Genomic DNA, 18,187 nt, shown 5'->3' on the forward strand with positions numbered 1-18,187 from the left:
ATCTTGGGTTCCATCTATAATCCTACCTCCCAAGGTGAGAGAGCTGGTACTATACCTTTGGCCTCTCCCCCTTAGGCTAAGAGACTGCCTGAGATTTCACCACTAGGAGTGTTTTTAGCCTGGGAGCTAGCACAGTGAGAAGGTCTTTGATCTGCTGCTGCTGCTGCTGCTGCTGTTGCTGCTGCTACTGTGAGGGAGCCACCTTGGTTTTGGCCTTTTCCAGAAGGGTATGATTCACTTTTATAAGCAGTGCTGGCCTGAAAGTCTTGTCTTCTGTTCTTGTGGTGACTTGCTTGCCTGGGGATCAAAGTTGTGAACATATCTAATAAACAACATATTTGCTAAGCTTTCATTTTGGAAAGAGGAAGGGGAATCTATGCCGAGATGCACCATCTAAGTTGGAGGCTGGGGGGAGGGACAAGGTAGTGGTGCACACAGCCAGAGTCCTGTGTCGGTGCTGTTTTGTAAGAAGTGGAACACTGACCCAGAGACAATAAGACTATTCATTCGTACCAGGGACAAAAGAATGAATGAGTCCTCCTTCCCCCTGAGCCCGTATTCTGCTTTATTTGAACTGTCTTTAGGGTCCTTACTTACATCTCTCTCCCACATGAGGAGACTGGGGCTGGTGTGTAAGCTACACTGGGTTCATATCCAGAGTCTCTCACCTCTCAACCTGTTTCCCCACCTTGGTGGGTCACTGTGAGGATTAAATGAAAAAGGCTCATGAGGTGCCCAGAGATGAGCCCCAGACACTCACAGTGTAGAACGGGTCCCAGCCATTGCTATGTGGTTACTCAGTACCTAATGCCTTCTGTACACGGGACTGAAGCATTTGACTGGAGATAAATTGGTTTGGATGTCAGGCTTTAAGCCAATGAAATTCTGGCTTTGACTAAATAGCACAACTTCAGATTTTAGTCGTAGAATTTTGAAGGCCCTCAGAGCCTCTGGTGGGTGATGAGACTGCCTGTGGCTCTAAGTATTTCACAGAGAATTGCTGGCTGTCACCAGTACTGGAGTGGGCTCTTTTTTTCCTGGCCCTCTATGTGTGTTTACTTATGACTCTGAAGTTGTGTCATGAGGAGGAGAAGTGTCTGGGAGGTCAGATGATACTTTTTCAGCCATTACTGAGGGAGGAGCCCTAGGCTGGCCTAGTACAGGATACCTGGACCCTAGCCTGGGGGCACATCCAGTCCCAGGGCCTCCTCTTCCTCTGTAGGAGACTACAGAGGAGACTACTGTCTGAGGCTGACTCAGGATCCTTTCAAATTCTCACACCACATGGAAGCTGAGAGCCCCACCACTCACTTGGCCCCTCCCCGGGGTGCTACCTTGGCCATTACTGTGGAGAGATTGGGATTGGTCAACACTTGATTCTGAACGTATAGAGCAGAGTGGGATTGCTACTTTTTTTCCCCTGTGTATGTCTGGACCATCATACACAATAAATATTTCTGCCAGAGTAGGTGCCCTGGCTACAAACATGTTTGAGAACCAGGAACAGAGGGCCAGGGTCTACGGAGAAACACTTATCGAAGAACAGCTGAGAAAGACCCTTTGTTCATTTTGTTCTAGAGAAAAATTCGCTGCCTCTGGTTGGGTGAGAATAAAGGCCACGTCTCTTTCACCCCCACCCCTTACTGCCCTCAACCCATGTGCCTGGGAAGCCAGAAGTATGCCTTTGAAGAAGTGGTTATTTTCAGATCCCTCTATGGTGCTCAGAGACTTCTGTGGCCTTTTCCACACCAGCACCTGCTTGCTGACTCTGATGCTTTTTGTTGGTCCCCACGTGAAATGCCTGCAGCCTGGAGCTGTTCTTGTAACCCCAGCTCCTTCCTCCTCCCCTGAGGAGTAGGCTGGGTTTTCTTTTTCTTTTTCTTTTTTTTAAATCTTTTATTTTTTAAGATTTTATTTATTCATGATAGTCACACACACACAGAGAGAGAGAGAGAGAGAGAGAGAGAGGCAGAGACACAGGCAGAGGGAGAAGCAGGCTCCATGCAGGGAGCCCGACGTGGGATTCGATCCCGGGTCTCCAGGATCGCGCCCTGGGCCAAAGGCAGGTGCTAAACCGCTGCGCCACCCAGGGATCCCTAGGCTGGGTTTTCTTTTGGGGGTCCTGGGCCACAGAGCATTTCCACAGGCCCCTAGAGCTGTCCTCCTTCCAGCAGGGCTGTGAGCAACCAAAAAGCCTCTGCCTTTGCTGGGCCAATCTCCATCCTGAGACTCCTCACTCTGTGTCCTGATGGAGGATTTTCCCAGTTCTCCACCATGGGGTTAGGAGCTGCATAGAGGGAGGAACCATGTCTTGCTTCTTTCTTGACCCTAGCAATTTGCAGATGTTTGGCGTGTAAAGATGTATGGAATGAATGAATGAGTGAGGGCATGTGGTTGCCCCACGGTGCCTGCTCTGTTATCAGATGCTGCCTGTTTCCCCAGGTGATAGGGGTGGGGAAGGACTTTCTAGGTGACCCTTGTCCCTTCACTTCCTTCCCTGACCAGTGAGTGCCTTCCAGAGTGCTGGGGCTTGTGGCTCTCTTCTCTTTCCCTTGTTGAAGGGAAATAAATAAACGTGTGCTTGCTGTCAGGTGAAAATGTTTTTCCTCTAGAAGTCCAGAAGGTAGTCTGACAAATAATGGGTTCTCGGGGTTCCTGGGCAGGGCCAAGTGTAGCCGAGGCTGACAGAGCCCCTGTGTGCCAAAGCCTCCACTGTCCCTAAGCGCCTGTGACCTGTCATCGTGGCCTGGCCCCAAATAAACAGGCCTTCTTACCCCCAACTCGGGCTGCTTTGCTGGTGACATGGTGCTAAAAAATATGCCCTGAGGCCCTTGAGGAGCATTGTTTGAATTCTAAACTGGCACCAGTCCTGACGTGCAAGTTCCTCTGAGGGACAGAGGCTGCTCCAAACAACTCCACCTAAGGGACAAAGGTCAGGGTGGACTCCATTTCCTATTGTAGCCAGGATCCTGAATGATGTGGTGCGTTGTGGCCCTGCTTACTTTCTGCCCAGGGCAGTGGTAATGTTTACTCAGAATAAACTTATCCTACTTTGTCGCATTCCCTCCCCATCCCTTCTCTCTCCTCTAGAAATAAAACTCTGGACAAAGTGACTAATTTGCATCTTCTGGATGTGTATGAAGTCTGTGACTTTGCGAATCTCTAGACCATTTCCAAACAGTGATGGGAGTAGGCCACCCTGGGGCGTGTTGACCTTGAATTGTTCACAGCACATGTCAGGGCTCCTTGCCTTGTCTGTGGTGTGTGCATCTGTGATTTATGGGTTGGGGGGTGGTACTAGGGCCTTGGTTTCCTCATGTGTCAAATGGTAATTAAAACACTTTCCTTCCAGTAGTGTGAGGATAGGGGCAACCTAGAGCTCCCCACACAGTCCCTGACTTGTAATGGGATGTTTAAAATGGGAGCTGCTGATCTAGCCATTTGATTAGACTCCAGGAGAGAAGCAGCTCTCAACCCTGGAGGCTCCCCTTTCATCTCTTCTTGGGATATCTGTCTGATACTTGATGAATATTTGATAAAAGGAGTAAGTCTTGGGGAAAACTCTTTATGTGGATTTATTCAGAGCCCTCTCTGACAGTTGTATGAGAGGGGTTGTGGACCTCTGAAGGGCTTTGCTTTTCATTCTGAGTGAGAAGAGATGACACAGGAGGGTTTTGAGCAGAGGGGCAATGTAACAGGATTTAACCTTTTACAAGGATCACTCCAGTTAGTGGGTTGAAAAGACTACAGAAAGGCAAGGAGCAGGGGACTCTTGGATGTATGGTAGTGGTTTAGGCACAAAGTGACTGTGGCTTAGGTCAGGGTGTCAGTGGTACAGGTGGTTACGGTGGTGAGATTCTGAATATACTGTTAAGGTGGGATTCACAGAATATGCTGAAGGATCAGATGGTAGATGTAAGCAGAAGAACAGAGTCAAGAATTTTGACCTGAGCTACTGGAAGGGTGAAGTTTCATGTCTACCAAGACGTAGTGGCAGCAGGTTTGAGAGGGAGAATCAGGAATACAGGTTTGTGCTGTCTGGTCTAGACATCCAGGGCAGTGACCAGGAGCTTGTGTGTAGAAAGAGACCACTCAACAAATAAGCAGCGAGCACCTCTTCTTTGTCTGCACACCTGTGGTTCTCATCTAGTTTCTCGGCTTCCTATGTCATCTCTGTGCTACCAATGCCCACATGTATACCTCAAGCCTCCATCTACCTCCTTAACTCAGACTCATTGATGGAACTGCCTAATTCAAGTTCCTGTGGATATCTGCAGAGGAAGGTTCCTCAGTCCCAATCTATACAAGGCCTGGCACAGATGAGATGCTCAAGTATTTGTTGAGCATGAATATTGTTTATTTCATAGACTAACCTTATGAATAGGTATTGTTAATATTATACAAAAATCCATCGATTCAGTCTTGGTTAAAAACAAAAGAAATTATAAGATACACATGTGTTTACATTAAGTTCTTTAAATTTTCCATACAATAAGGGAAAGGAGATTAGAAAACACTTATTTACTGGTGATTTAAGATCATAAAGATACTTATATAGGTTCTTTTATTATTTTTACAAAGATGAAATTAAAACTTCCAAAGACATCCACAGATTTTTCCTGAGATATTCAGTGGCAAGTTATTTGAGAAGACACTCATTCTGGACTATTCATGGTTAAATACATTTGTATGTTTCACGGACTAGGATTTCCTTGAATTGTAAGTGCTCTGTTAATCTGACCCATGTGAAAATTATGTGGACTCTTTTAGAACTTTAGGCCTTTGTGTCTACTTTATTCCAACTTTTTATTGATGTATACCATGAATCAGAAAAAAATATATCTGGCTTTAAGTATGTAACTTGGAGGATTTTCACAAATTGAACACCAGAGTGTAATTAGCTCCAATCAAGAAATAGACTGGGGGGCTCCTAGGTGGCTCAGTCATTAAACATCCGACTCTTGGTTTCAGCACAGGTCAGGATCTCAGTGTTTTTGGATCAAGCCCTGCATTGGGTTCCATGCTCAGCCCAGTCTGCCTGAGATTCTCTCTCCCTCTGCCTCTCCCCATGCACACGCACCTGCTCTCTCTAAAATAAATAAATCTTTAAAAAACAAAAGAAATAGACCATAGCTCACTCCCTCCTGTGCCTTGCAGCATACTCCCCCCACCCCAGTGTAACTGCTATCTTAACTGCTGAAATCATAGATTAATGTTGCTTGTTTTTGTATTTGTATAAATGGAATCATACCAAATGTACTTCTTTGTGTGTACCTTCTTTCTAGATTTGTAAGATTCATCCATATTTTTTATGTGTAGGTGTAGGTTGTTACTGCTGTGTGGCATACCACATGTGCAGGTGTCTCAGTGTACCCATTCTGTCGGCAGGCATTTGGGTGGTGCTGCTTTGAATATTCTGTATATGTGCTGCCAAAGCAAGCACTGCTTTGAATATTCTGGTACTTCTTGTGTTTTCATGTGGGCATTTCTCCAGGGTACACACCTGGAGTGGGATTACCAGGCCCCCAGGGAAACATGTGTTAGCTGTCTGGATTCATCCCTTCCACAGTGGCAGGTGGCCCCTGCCCATTGCTTTTCATCCTTGTCAACCCTTAGTGTTTCCTATTTTTTCTTTTTATCCATTCAAGTGTGTATGTAATGGTATCACTTTATGGATTTTAATTGATTATTTCATGATGACTTTTGGAGTCGAGTACCTTGTCATCTGTTTACTGGCCATTTGGATATCCTCTTTTGTGAGGTGTCCATCCAATCCCAAATCTATTTTTAATCATTACCAGTTATACAAAGAGATCCAAAATGGTGGCTCTATCAGATTTAAGCCCAAATCCAAGTTGAAGCTTGGTTTCTTCTATAGGTCATAGGCCTAGCCCCACTCTTGCACCCTACCCCTTCTGCCTCCATCCTGAACCTCACTCTTTGGTTCAGTCCCTGTTGGTCTACATCAACTTAGGCATCTGCATAGTATCTCACCTTTGACCTAACAATGCCATTTCTAGGGGCCTATCTCATTATACAGGTGCCTAGAAAGTTAGGCATGAGAGTATTCATCAATTCAGCATTGTTTGAAGAGCAAAAGTTAAAAACCATCAGCCAGGAGACTGGTTAAATAGGTTTCAGTGGAACATTTATTCAGCCAATAACTCTGCTCCTGTGAAAAAATGCCCACAACATATTGTTAAGTTGAAAAGTATTTCAGCTGTGCCATATGAGGGATTTTTCATTTTCTATGTTATGTATTTTTGCAGCGCTTGGATTTTTATAACAAGGTTGTTCTGCTTGTTATAACTCTACAGCTCAGAGTTACCCAGAGATTGCCTGAACACATGGATGATACGAACAGACTTTCATGTCAGAAGAAGCTTGGGTGTTGCAAAACTCCCAAGTAGTATTTTCCCTCTGTTTTAACATGAATAGTTCTATATTAAGTAAGACAGAGGATCTTTTCATATGGCAATTGTTGGAAAAAATGAAACATCAGGTTGCTTTTCGTTCGACTGGGCTGTAGTTATTTTTAGCTAAGTGTTGGCAGAGGTCTGGTGATGTTATCAAGTAACCGTAGTGGCCTCCATTTATTGAGCATTTGCTTTATATCACGTCCTCGGCTAAATGCTTGACACACAGGATCATGTTTAATCCTGAGGTTATGCTTTTCTGTAGGTGAGGAACTTGTAACTCAGAGAGGTTACAGAGTTTGCCTGTGTATACACCTGAGCTTGGGTTAGAGCAGAGACTGCCTGACTCCAAAGCCCACGTGCTGCCTGCTGTGCCCACAACCCACTCAGCCTGAACTCTTGTCTTTATCTTTGCATTAGTCTTTAAAATTTTAAATAATTAAAAAACTGAAGTCTTAGGTTTATTTTTTTTTAAGATTATATTTATTCATGAGAAACACAGAGAGGCAGAGATACAGGCAGAGGGAGAAGCAGGCTCCCTGTGGGGAGCCCGATGTGGGACTGGATCCCAGGGCCCTGGGATCATGACCTAAGCCAAAGACAAACGCTCAACCACTAAGCCCCCCAGATGCCCCTGAAATCTTAGGTTTAGAAAAGTTCTTCCTGGCTCAGCCGGTAGAGCATGTAACTCTTGATTGTGAGTTCAAGCCCCAAGTTGAGAGTAGAGATTGCTTAAATAAAAAAACAAACAAAAAAAACCTTAAGTTTTAAAAGAAGAAGCTACTTCTCCACTCTAGTCCTTTTTACATATTTGGGAAAGGGCGGGGGGTAGTGTGGATTGGGTAGATAGCTTCGGATGAAACTTGTATAAGTGGACAAATGGAGATCCTTCCCAATTGTGCCACAATTCTGTGCCCAGTACACTGGAGGTAACAAGAAATTGACACCACAGTGTTTCTTAGGATTGGCTGCAGTAATTTTGGAACTGCCTCAAAGTGTTATCCACCATGACATAGACATGTGGTCCCTTGTCTGGCTGATATTTAGAGACTGCCCTTATCCAGAGCAGAATTAAGCCCTGACAGAAACCACTGCTAAGTTGGGATCCCAGCTGCTGCTACCAGTGACATTTGAAAGGCCAGTTGATATGTACATTTGTCAGCACCAGGCAGAGACCTTTGTTGGGCTTGACTGAAGGGCAAATTGAAAATCTAAGAATGAAATATTGGTACCTGACAGACTACTCGGGAAAAAATCGGTGTGACTTTTGGGGCTTGGGAGGTTTTGTTGAGATTTGATTCTGTGAGGCTACGTGCCTCTCTTCCAGCCTGTCCTTCCTCTGACATTCATCTGATAGCTGGATCTGCATCCTACAGTGGTTGCCCAAGAAAGTGTCTGCTCTTAGTAACATCATGGCCATTTATACAGAAATTGTGAAGCTATGTAAGCCACCCTTCCTCTGGAAGAAATGACTAGCAGATTAGTCACTGAGAGTTCCTGACCATCCATGGTATAAATGCCATAATGAGCAGTGGTCTGAGGCTTTGATTTCTTAAGTTCTATCAATGACTTTTGAAGGTGCTCTCACAGATTTGATAGATTACAATAAAATAGCAGTTTATGGCATTCCCTTGTTATGTGAAGGAGGGTTTTTGTTTCCTTTGGTCAGGTTTGGCCATAAAGGTAGTGTAGCAGTCTCATAATCCCAGGTGTTGGTGGAGATAATGGAGCAACTGGGACCTTAATAATGGATTTGCAAAGTGGCACAGCCATTTTGGAAAATCATTTGGCAAAAGCCATAAAATTAAATCTGGTACATACTGTATAGTTAGGCAGTTCTATTCATAGGAAGCTCTTGCATGTGTTCCAGGAGACATATATGAGAATGTTCATAGCTGCGTTGTTTATAGAAGCTGGAAACAGCCCAGTGTCCACTGAAAGTGAAAGCTCTTATATATACTTCAGCATGGTTAGGCATCAGACCTACCACTGAGTGAAAAAGCAGGAATGTAAGAAAATTTACAATATATTTCCATTTATGTAAAGTTCACAAAGCTGTCAGTTAAACTATACTTATAGATATAAATTGTCACAAAAAGTAAGAGATGATAAGCACAAAAATCAGAATCATGGGGACTGCCTGGGTGGCTCAGTTGGTTGAGCGACGAGCTCTTGGTTTGGGCTCAGGTCATGTCCTCAGGGTCATGGCATAGAGCCCTGTGTTGGGCTCCATGCTTATTACGGTGGAGTCTGCTTGGGACACTGTCTCCCTCTCCCTCAGCCCCTCCCCCCTGCTTGTTCATGCTCTCTCTTTCTCTCAAGTGAATAAATAAATCTTTAAAAAATAATCAGAATCACAGTTACCCGTTATTGAGAAGAGAGATATGATCACAAACAGGGAATGTGGTGGCATCAGTGGACTTGATAACTTTCTGTTTCTAGAGCTGTGTTGTCCAATGTGGCAGCCACCAGCCACATTTCACATTTCATTTGTACTCAGTAGATGCAAAGGCTATCATGCAGGATGGTGCAGATACAGAATATTTCCATCATTGCCAGAAAAGTCTCTTTGGTAGGCTAAGTTGGTGGATACGTGCATTTAATTCTAAGTTGTGTGTGTGTGTGGAATTTTTCAAAATTTTGCTTTAGTTTTAGTACTAGAAAATCTCTAAAAACATACAAAATCTGAAGTGTAACTTTCTAAGCGAAAAGCCAGGAAATAACAAGGGAGTGGTTGATAAAGCTCCCTGAGACTCCAATAATAGTGTGGGAGCATCTCTTTGGCATTGGCCTCCACTCCAGATGATTGACACACTTGAGGGACTTGAGAATAGGGGCAGGAAGTGTGTGTGTGTGCCAGTGCATGTCTGATGCTGTTGGCAAGATCACCCCACCAGAGATGCCACCTGTCGCTTCCTTCCGCACTGCTTTCACTGGTCATTATAGTACTTGATCAGCACTCAGAAGCATAGTTTGAGTAACATTTCAAGTCACCTGAAATCTATGTTGTCAACCCATTGTTTCAAGGAAAAGATGACAAGCAGCCTCTAAGTCCAAATGTGTTCTAGTTTGTGCTGTCTTCTATTTCCAGAGTTGAGGAAGTTCATTACCACTACAAAGAACCTGCTTTCTCCACTTGATTTAACACATTGTGTGCTAAAGGTAGCTGTTTTTAGTCTATTAAATACTCCCAGGAGAAAAAGGAAAAAAAAAAATACTCCCAGGAGAGAGATTGATTGGTAGATGCAATTCTTTCTTTAAATGCTGATAGGATTCCCAGCTGTGCTCCAAAACAGACTAGAATTTCAGACCGCGGTAGGTAGGATGCTATAATACACTTCCTGCCTTCAGTTTGCTTCGTTGGCCCTTGGATCAATGATCAGTACTGGCTCTGCAAGTGCAGGAACCTGAGAGTATTTGGGGGACCCTCCATGCCTTCCTTCCACACCCCAGTTCCACCCTAGTCATGATGGCAGAGGTGTGAATCTGGCCTGTCAGTACAGCACCTCAGGGTAGCAGACAGGCAAAAGCGGAAGTTGGCTCGCCCAGCCCAGGTCTCTAGAGGTCTTTGGCCACCAAACAAACCATGCATCCTGCCCAGACTTCCCCATTTGCATCTGCTTTTCTGGCCCTACTTTCAGTCTTAGTTGCTCAGGGTGGAAGTTGCACGGATTAGTACATCTCTCTAACATCCCTTCGGGCTTGGAAACCTGCCTGGTCAGTGCTGTGACTGTAAGGATCCTGAGGCAGGCAGCAGTACAGACAGGTAGGGTAGAAGAGCCAGATGGAGACTTCTGGTCTGTGCTAGGGGAAAGGAGGATGGCATTTGTAAGGCCCTCAGTTTCTTAGGCTCATCAGTTAAAAATTCAGTGCTGCACCATAGCCTAGTTCAGATCTGTAAGCAGATAGGAGCTGAGAATTCAGTTTGATCAACCCTGCGACCCATCCAACTTATGTAGTTGGGTTAGTGCCCTATGCAGAGGCACTGTGTGCCCAGCCCTTGGATAAGAACTTCAGTGCACTAGCCACAGGCAGCGCCTCATTTCTTCTTTATCACATTTCTTCTTTATCACACCGGCCATCTCACGAACGTTATCAATCCCTTTGAAGTATTTTAACCCAAACAGTCTGACTACAGAGCTCAACCTTTCACCACCATATGTATTAGACTGGTCACATCATTTTGAAGTATGAAGAAGAAAGTATAAACTGTATAGGGGACCTACCCTGCTTGGGTGGGGAAGAAGAGGCAAAGTAGAGGAGAGGTAGAGAAACTGTGCCATGCCAGTTCACCTGCTTTGAATCCCAGGGATGCCTGGTGTATAAGGACAGGTGCTGAGAGCCCCACCTCACCCTGCATTGAGCTGTTCCATATGAGGAGAGAGGTGCACCAGCTCCCTGCAGATTTCTATACACTGTTGGGTCCAAGGAGGGCTTCCTGCCAGCAGACAAACAGCTACAAAATCATGTTTGGTTTGATTCTGCATGTGAGCAAAGGTCAGGCTCTGGCTTTTCTCTTTGGTCCAGAGTGCACTGGGCTTCTAGGAAGTTTGCAAAGAGCAGATAGATTATCTGAAGTTGCCAGCTACCTTGAAGGCCTTTGATGCAGGAATTGAACCTTGTCCCAATGAAGCCACATGCAGTAATAATAGACACAGTGACAGGCCTGTAGCACAGGGTGCTATGTCATTTATTTAGAAGAGTGTTTTAGTAGTAAATAGGTAGAAAAATTGAAGGGGGGGTTGCTTTGTAGTTTTAAAACTACAGTTTTTTTCTTTTTTCATTGCATAGGGTCATGTTCTGTTCCCTAATTTTCAACCACTTTCAGGTATTTTCTGTGAATTTCATATAGTATCAAAAAAAGCAGTCCTTTTTGTGGAGTATTTTCTGATTGGTTAATTTGTTCATTTGTTGAATGAATGTTTACTAAGCATCTTCTGTGGGCCAGGTACCCTGTTAGCATTGGGGATGTAGGCATGAACAGGGCAGGTATGGTCCTCACTGAGTCTGCATTCTTGTGAGGAGACAAGCACATTAATTAATGACTTGATAAGATCATTTCCGACACTGAAAAACACTGAGGTAAATGGTGAGATGAAGGAAGTCTTCAGTGGGTTTTTGCTTTTCACATATACAACTGACTCATTTAAAGTGTAGAATGCTCTGTGTATGTGTGTGTGTCTGTGTTTGTTTGTTTAGAATTCACTGGATTTTGGTGCAGCCATCACCAGATTCTAATTTTAGAATATTTATTTCTCCCCACCAAAAGAAATCTCATATTCATTAGCAAGCCCTCTCTCCTTCCCTCTCCCATTCCCTTATTCTTAGCCACTAATCTACCTCCATCCCAAAAATATGCCTGTTCTGGACATTTCAAAAAATTGGAAGATACAATAAATGGTCTTTTGTGACTGGCTTCTTTCACTTAGCATTATATTATCAAGATTCATCCATGTTGTAGCAGGTGTCAGGATTTATTTTTATTTTTATTTTTTTATTGTCAGGCAATATTCTGTTGTATGCTTATGCCACATTTTATTTATTCATTTATGGATATTTGAGTTATTTCTACCTATTGATTTGTATGAATAATGCTGCTGTGAACTTTTGTGTACAAATCATATGGATACATGTTTTCATTTCTCTTGGATATATGACTAGGAATAGAATTGTTGGGTCATCTGGTAACCCATATAGGAGGGTTCCAGTTCCCCAACCATCACCAATACTTTGTTATTACATGTCTTTTTTTATTAATATCTAGTGGGTTTTAAGAGAAACTTAAGTTGGTTTTGGCATTTCCCTGATGATTAATGATGTTGAGCATTTTTTATCTTTATTGCTCTTTTGTTTATCTTATTTGGAGAAATGTCTATTGAAATCCTCTGGTCATTTTTAATTGGATTATTTGTCTCCTGTTGAATTTTAAGAGTTGTTTATATTTTCTGTATGCAGATCCTTATCAGGTATATGACTTGCAAATATTTTCTCCCATTCTATAGTTTGTCTTTTCACTTTCTTGGTGGTATCATTTGTAGCACAAACATTTTAATTGACATATAGTATCATATTAGTTTTAGGTGTACAGCATAATGATTTGATATTTGTCTGTATGGCAAAATGATCACCACAATAAGTTTAAAGTTTTACATTTTGATGAAGTCCAGTTCATCCGATTTTTCTTTTGTCACTTGGATTTTTGCATCCTAAGAAACCATTACCAAACCCAAGATCACAAAAATTGTATCCCTGTGTTTTATTCTAAAAGCTTATAGTTTATAAATAAGCTGTTCTATAGTTTATAGTTTTAGCTATTACATTCAGATCTTTGATCCATTAATTTTTGTATATGATGTGAGATAAGGGTCCAGATTCATTCTTGTTCTTTTATATATGAAATATCCACAGTCATTGCCAGCACCATTTGTTGAAAAGAGCATTTATTCATTCATTGAATGGCCTGACACCCTTTTAAGAATTGATTGGCCTTAGGGATGCCTGAGTGGCTCAGTGGCTGAGCATCTGCCTTTGGCTCAGGGTGTGATCCTGGGGTTCCAGGATCAAGTCCCACATCAGGCTCCCTGCATGGAGCCTGCATCTCCTTCTGCCTGTGTCTACCTCTCTCTATCTCTCATGAATAAATAAATAAAATCTTTAAAAAAATGTTTTAGAGTTTTTAGTGTATGTCTTGCACTTGTGTTAATTATATGCCTCAGTATTTTATTCTTTTTGATGATATTATCAATGGAAGCTTTTTTTGTTTTGTTTTTATTGACATATAGTTGACATACAGTGTTATGTTATACTAGTTTCAGGTGTACAACATAGTGATACACTTGTGAGCACAGCACAGCATGTAGAGATGCTGTGCTCACAAGTATAGTTACCATCCATCACCATAAAACACTATTACAATATCATTGACTATATTCCCTATGCTATACTTTTAATTCCAACAACTCAGTCATTCCATAACTGGAAGCCTGTGTCTCCCTCTCTTTTTACCCCATTTTGTCCATCTTCCTATCCCCCTTCCCTCTGGCAACCATCATCAGTTCCCTGTAGTGTAAATGGAAGCTATTATTATTATTTTATTTATTCATTCATTCATTCATTCATTCATTCATTCATTCTAAAGAGAGAAGGAGAGGGAGAGAGAGAATCTTAAGCAGACTCTGTGCTGAGCGCAGAACTCAACATGGGGCTCGATCTCACGACCCTGGGAGTCATGACCTGAGCCAAAATCAAGAGTTGGACATTTAACCAACTGAGCATCCAGATGTCCCTAAATGGAAGCTTCTTAAAATGTTGTTTTGGAACATTCATTTGTACTACATAGAAATCCAACAAACTTTTTTTTTTTTTTGAGAAACAAGTGAAAAATTAGGTTTATTTATTTATTTTTTAAAAAGATTTTATTGATTTATTCATGAGAGACACAGAGAGACAGGCAGAGACATAGGCAGAGGGAGAAACAGGCTCCCTGTGGGGTGCCCAATGCAAGACTTGATCCCAGGACCCTGGGATCACACCCTGAGCCAAAGGTAGAAACTCAACCACTGAGCCACCCAGGTGCCCCTGACTTTATGATTTTTAACTACCTTAAATACCTTGAAGTAAGTAGAATCACACATTATTTGTCTTTCTGTGGCTGGCTTGTTTTGCTCAGTATAATGTCTTGAAGATTCATTCATCCAACAAACTTTTGTATATTGACTTTGTATCCTGTGACTTTACTGAATTGGTTTATTAGTGCTAATAGTTTTTTAGTGGATTGCTTGGGATTTTCCATATATAAGGTCATCTACAAATTGAGTTTTTTGTCTCCCTTCCCAAGCTAGATGGCTTTTGTTAGGGTACTGGAGTACAATATTGAATAGGAATGGCAAGAATGGACACCCAGGGCTTGTTCCTGATCTTGAAGAGAAACCATCCAATTTTTCACTGTGTTCCAGAAGATTTTGAACTCCTTAGTGCTATTTCAGTCTCCAGTGCCAACCCTGAGGCCTTTCCCATGACACTTATTGCTATTCCCTAAACTTAACAAAAATCAGAAGGTTGATTCAAAAGAGCCTTTCTTTCCAGTTCATTCATCCTACACTTCCGTGATTCTACTTTAATATTTTTTCTTCTTAGTTCCCTTAGACTTTGGTTAGCTCACCATACAAACTCCATGGAAGACACTGGAAATATTTGCGAGTTCTTTTTCCATAGCTATTTTGACTGCCTTTGACTTCCACAATTCTGAACAACTTAATTTACATGGAAATGGCAGAAATTAAATTGTGTGAGCAGAAGTGTTGCAATAGATCGGTCTTTCCTTTCCTTTGTAACTCTTAACAGCCAGGGAAGATTTGTTTAGGGATGATGCTTGTCTCCACAAAAAGTCAGTGGATCACAGCTCCTTCCTACCCTGCTTCTAACCATTAGTACCCTCTTTGTTTTCAGATTCTCAGCGTTCTCACCTCTCCTCCTTCACCATGAAGCTGAAGGACAAATTCCACTCACCCAAAATCAAGAGAACGCCATCAAAGAAGGGAAAACCAGCTGAAGTTTCTGTGAAAAATCCGGAGAAGCCTGTTAGCAAAGTAAGCCAACTCTCTCTAGGTGTTCCTTCTGGCCTTCGCCTACTTCGAGCAGTATGAGTTTGTGCTCTTCTTAAGTTCATTCCCTGGGAATTCAGCTTTCAGTGCAGAGCACCTACTCCATAGCATTCCATGCTTCCAGGCAGGGGCCTTCAGCGTCCTTGTAAAATATGAGCCTTTAGGATGGTGAGTGTTTCTCCTGTTAATCAGAGTCAAGTTCATTCGGCAAGAACAGTTCCCCTTTTCCAGATGTGTTACCCTCTGGGCATTTAAAACAGCTCAGCGCACCATGTTTATACCCCACAATGCTGCTTCCCTGCCCCAGACAGCCCCATGTTGCCCTGGCACGCACACACTTGGAGGTTTGTGACATCCAGAACATCCTTCATTTGGCTTTAGGGCCCATGCTCTGAAACATGCCAAATCCTTGAAGCCCGGCCAAGGATGTCCTCAAACACGAGTAACCTCAGCAGGACCAGTCAAGTCAGATATGTTGAAATAGCGGTAGATGTTCACCAACCCCTCCCTTCAGCCTCAAACGGCCATTTCAAGCTCTGTAGGAATCCAGGTTTCCTCTCTTCCAGGAGGCAACAGACAGATTTCTACCAGAGGGCTACCCTCTCCCCTTGGATCTGGAGCAGCAGGCAGTAGAATTTATGTCCACCAGTGCTGTGGCTTCCAGGTCTCAGAGGCAGAAGGTCAGTGTGATGCTAAGAACAATTGGGTTTGCCTTGCCTTCTACTGCAGAATCCTGGGCCATGGTTTTGGGGATGGAAAGAAAAATCTATTGCAATATCCATGTGTTCGAGTGGGTGGTGACTATGGGCTTCACTGTTCAGGAAATAGTTCAGGGGCCTTGGGTAAAAATTAAGAGTTTATCCAAGCCCCTGTGGTCTTTGGAGGTTGCTCAGCACTCCATGATGAAAGCTTGGGGTTCCCTTCCAGGGTTGGTTTGGGTGTGCTACTTGGGTCCAGTACGTTCTGGGGGAAATGGGTGAGTCTCATCTCTCAAGACCAGCTCTTCTTTCCTTGAGTTACTAAGATGACCTGAATAGTTAGGACAGGGAGGGGCATCTGCAGTAAAAAGTGCTGTGTTAGATGTCTAGCAAGCCTATGTGGTGAGAGCACACAGAACCAAGTACTCAGAACCAAGCACTCTCAGAGCCAGTGATACCTTTTGTGCCGCTAACATTTATCCAGTCTTTTCCTCACCCCATGCTCAGTGCTTTATGCTTTTACTCTCTTACTGAACACTCATAATAGTCCTGAGAGATGGAAATTTATTTTGCAGAAGTGGAAGCTGAGGCTGTAGAGATAGGAAGCATTGGCCACCGTTACGCAGGAAAGGTAGTGATGGCCTGATTTGAGCTCAGGCCATCTGACATGCAAGTCAAAACCCTCGGGATGCTATGTTTCCTCTTTATGAAAGCCAGAATTTATTTTTTGAATGGCCCACAAATCCAAATGTTAACTCTCACACTAAGCATAAAAGGAAAATTAACTTTAGCAATGTAAAATAAAAATAAACCTTGTAGAGAAATATAATCCTAATGCTCCAGTGATTGTCCACAGCATAGTGGGTAGTAGAACTGTTGTCACAACCATCAATTAAACGTCACTGGCAAACACTGACCCGTTATATAAACACATAATTCTTGAATTTTGCAGCGTACCTATATTTTTGTTTTTATTTTAACTAGCAAAATATCTTAAAATTCTAGTTAAAAGTGGAGAACATTAAAGTTCGAAGTCCAGAAGTCTTTTTGTCGAATAACCCTGTTTCCTGCCTCATCCATTAGCAAAAGGAGGCTGAAGAGGAAGAGTAAAATGTTCAGTGTTTGCCAGATTGATGAAATTCTGCACTGCAGAGGAGGAAGAAAGTAGGAGATTTGGTGTGCACCATAGAGATTTTTCTGGTTTAGTCTGTTCAGCAGCTCCTTGGAACTGAGTTTGGTCAAACAAACAAAAACCCCAAGCAGAGCATCCATGGTCATGTAGCACTAGTGCAGGCAGCCCGGAATAAAATGACTTAGAACAACCATGTCTCCTAGTCAACTCTGATAAGAGACTGTTTGGGCCACTCGGTTCTTGGAATTTTCCCCCTTCCTTCATTACTCCAAGAGAGGTCATGGGGGAACATTCATTGTGAAAGTGTCTTTCACTCGTGTGCATTCCTGCAAATGCCAGGGGACATTGGCAATGTCTGGAGACACTTTTGGTTGTCACCACTAGAAAGGTGAAGCAGATGCTTCTGGATCTGGTGGGTAGAAGCCAGTGATGCTGGTAAACATCCTACACAGGACAGCCCTCCTCACAACAGAGAATTCTCCACCCCAAAATGTCAATAGTGCCAAGACTGAGAACCCCTGTTGTGTAGCAGGGAACTGAGGGTATCGCCTTGGCCCAGGGAAGAATGTTACTCTGGTTTGGTTACCCTTTAAGAAGGGTACCCTTTAAGAAGGGCTGAATTACCCTTTAAGAAGGGCTGAATTACTCTGCTCTGCCCAGTCAGCTGTCCAAAATGACCTGGGTACAAACCTGTTGTTTAGTAGAAGCTCACAGGCAGACCTGGAAGTATTGGGGAATCTGCCAACATGTGAGAACTTAGAAGATGCTGTTGGAGAAATCTGAAGATACATTCATCATTTGCTGTCATTATTATTATTATTTTTTAAGATTTATTTATTTATGATAGACATAGAGAGGGGGGCAGAGACACAGGAGGAGGGAGAAGCAGGCTCCATGCTGGGAGCCTGACGTGGGACTCGATCCCGGGACTCCAGGATCGCGCCCTGGGCCAAAGGCAGGCGCCAAACCGCTGAGCCACCCAGGGATCCCCATTTGCTGTCATTATTAATTACTAATTAGCTCTTTTTAAAGAATATTTCCATATATGTTCTCATTTTAATCCCAATTTATATGTATGGCATTCCCTGTTTATTTTTTTAATATTTTTTTTTTAAGATTCTATTCATTCGTGAGAGGCACAGAGAGAGAGAGAGAGAAGAGAGAGAGGCAGAGACATAGGCAGAGGGAGAAGCAGGCTCCATGCTGGGAACCCAACATGGGACTCAATCCCAGGTCTCCAGGATCGCGCCCTGGGCTGAAGGCAGTGCTAAACCACTGAGCCACCCGGGCTGCCCTTATCTTTATTTATTTTTAAGTAGGTTCCACACCCAACATGGG

At 43.1% G+C, this 18,187-nt stretch overlaps 1 protein-coding gene across 25 annotated transcripts in view; it reads left to right on the forward strand.

Moving 5' to 3' along the window:
• RAPGEF1 (Rap guanine nucleotide exchange factor 1) overlaps positions 1 to 18,187 on the forward strand; it is a 139,383-nt gene that overhangs the window by 53,712 nt on the left and 67,484 nt on the right. For 15 of the 25 annotated variants that reach the window (XM_072748305.1, XM_072748299.1, XM_072748308.1 and 12 more), the window contains 2 exons: positions 14,865 to 15,004; positions 15,586 to 15,699. In XM_072748305.1, the coding sequence (XP_072604406.1) occupies positions 14,865 to 15,004; positions 15,586 to 15,699 (254 nt within the window). The remainder of the gene's footprint in view (positions 1 to 14,864; positions 15,005 to 15,585; positions 15,700 to 18,187) is intronic. The other 10 variants (XM_072748300.1, XM_072748311.1, XM_072748312.1 and 7 more) reach the window with 1 other exon arrangement.

The sequence above is a fragment of the Vulpes vulpes genome, chromosome 2 (assembly GCF_048418805.1).
Source record: "Vulpes vulpes isolate BD-2025 chromosome 2, VulVul3, whole genome shotgun sequence".
NCBI classification, from domain to species: Eukaryota; Metazoa; Chordata; class Mammalia; order Carnivora; family Canidae; genus Vulpes; species Vulpes vulpes.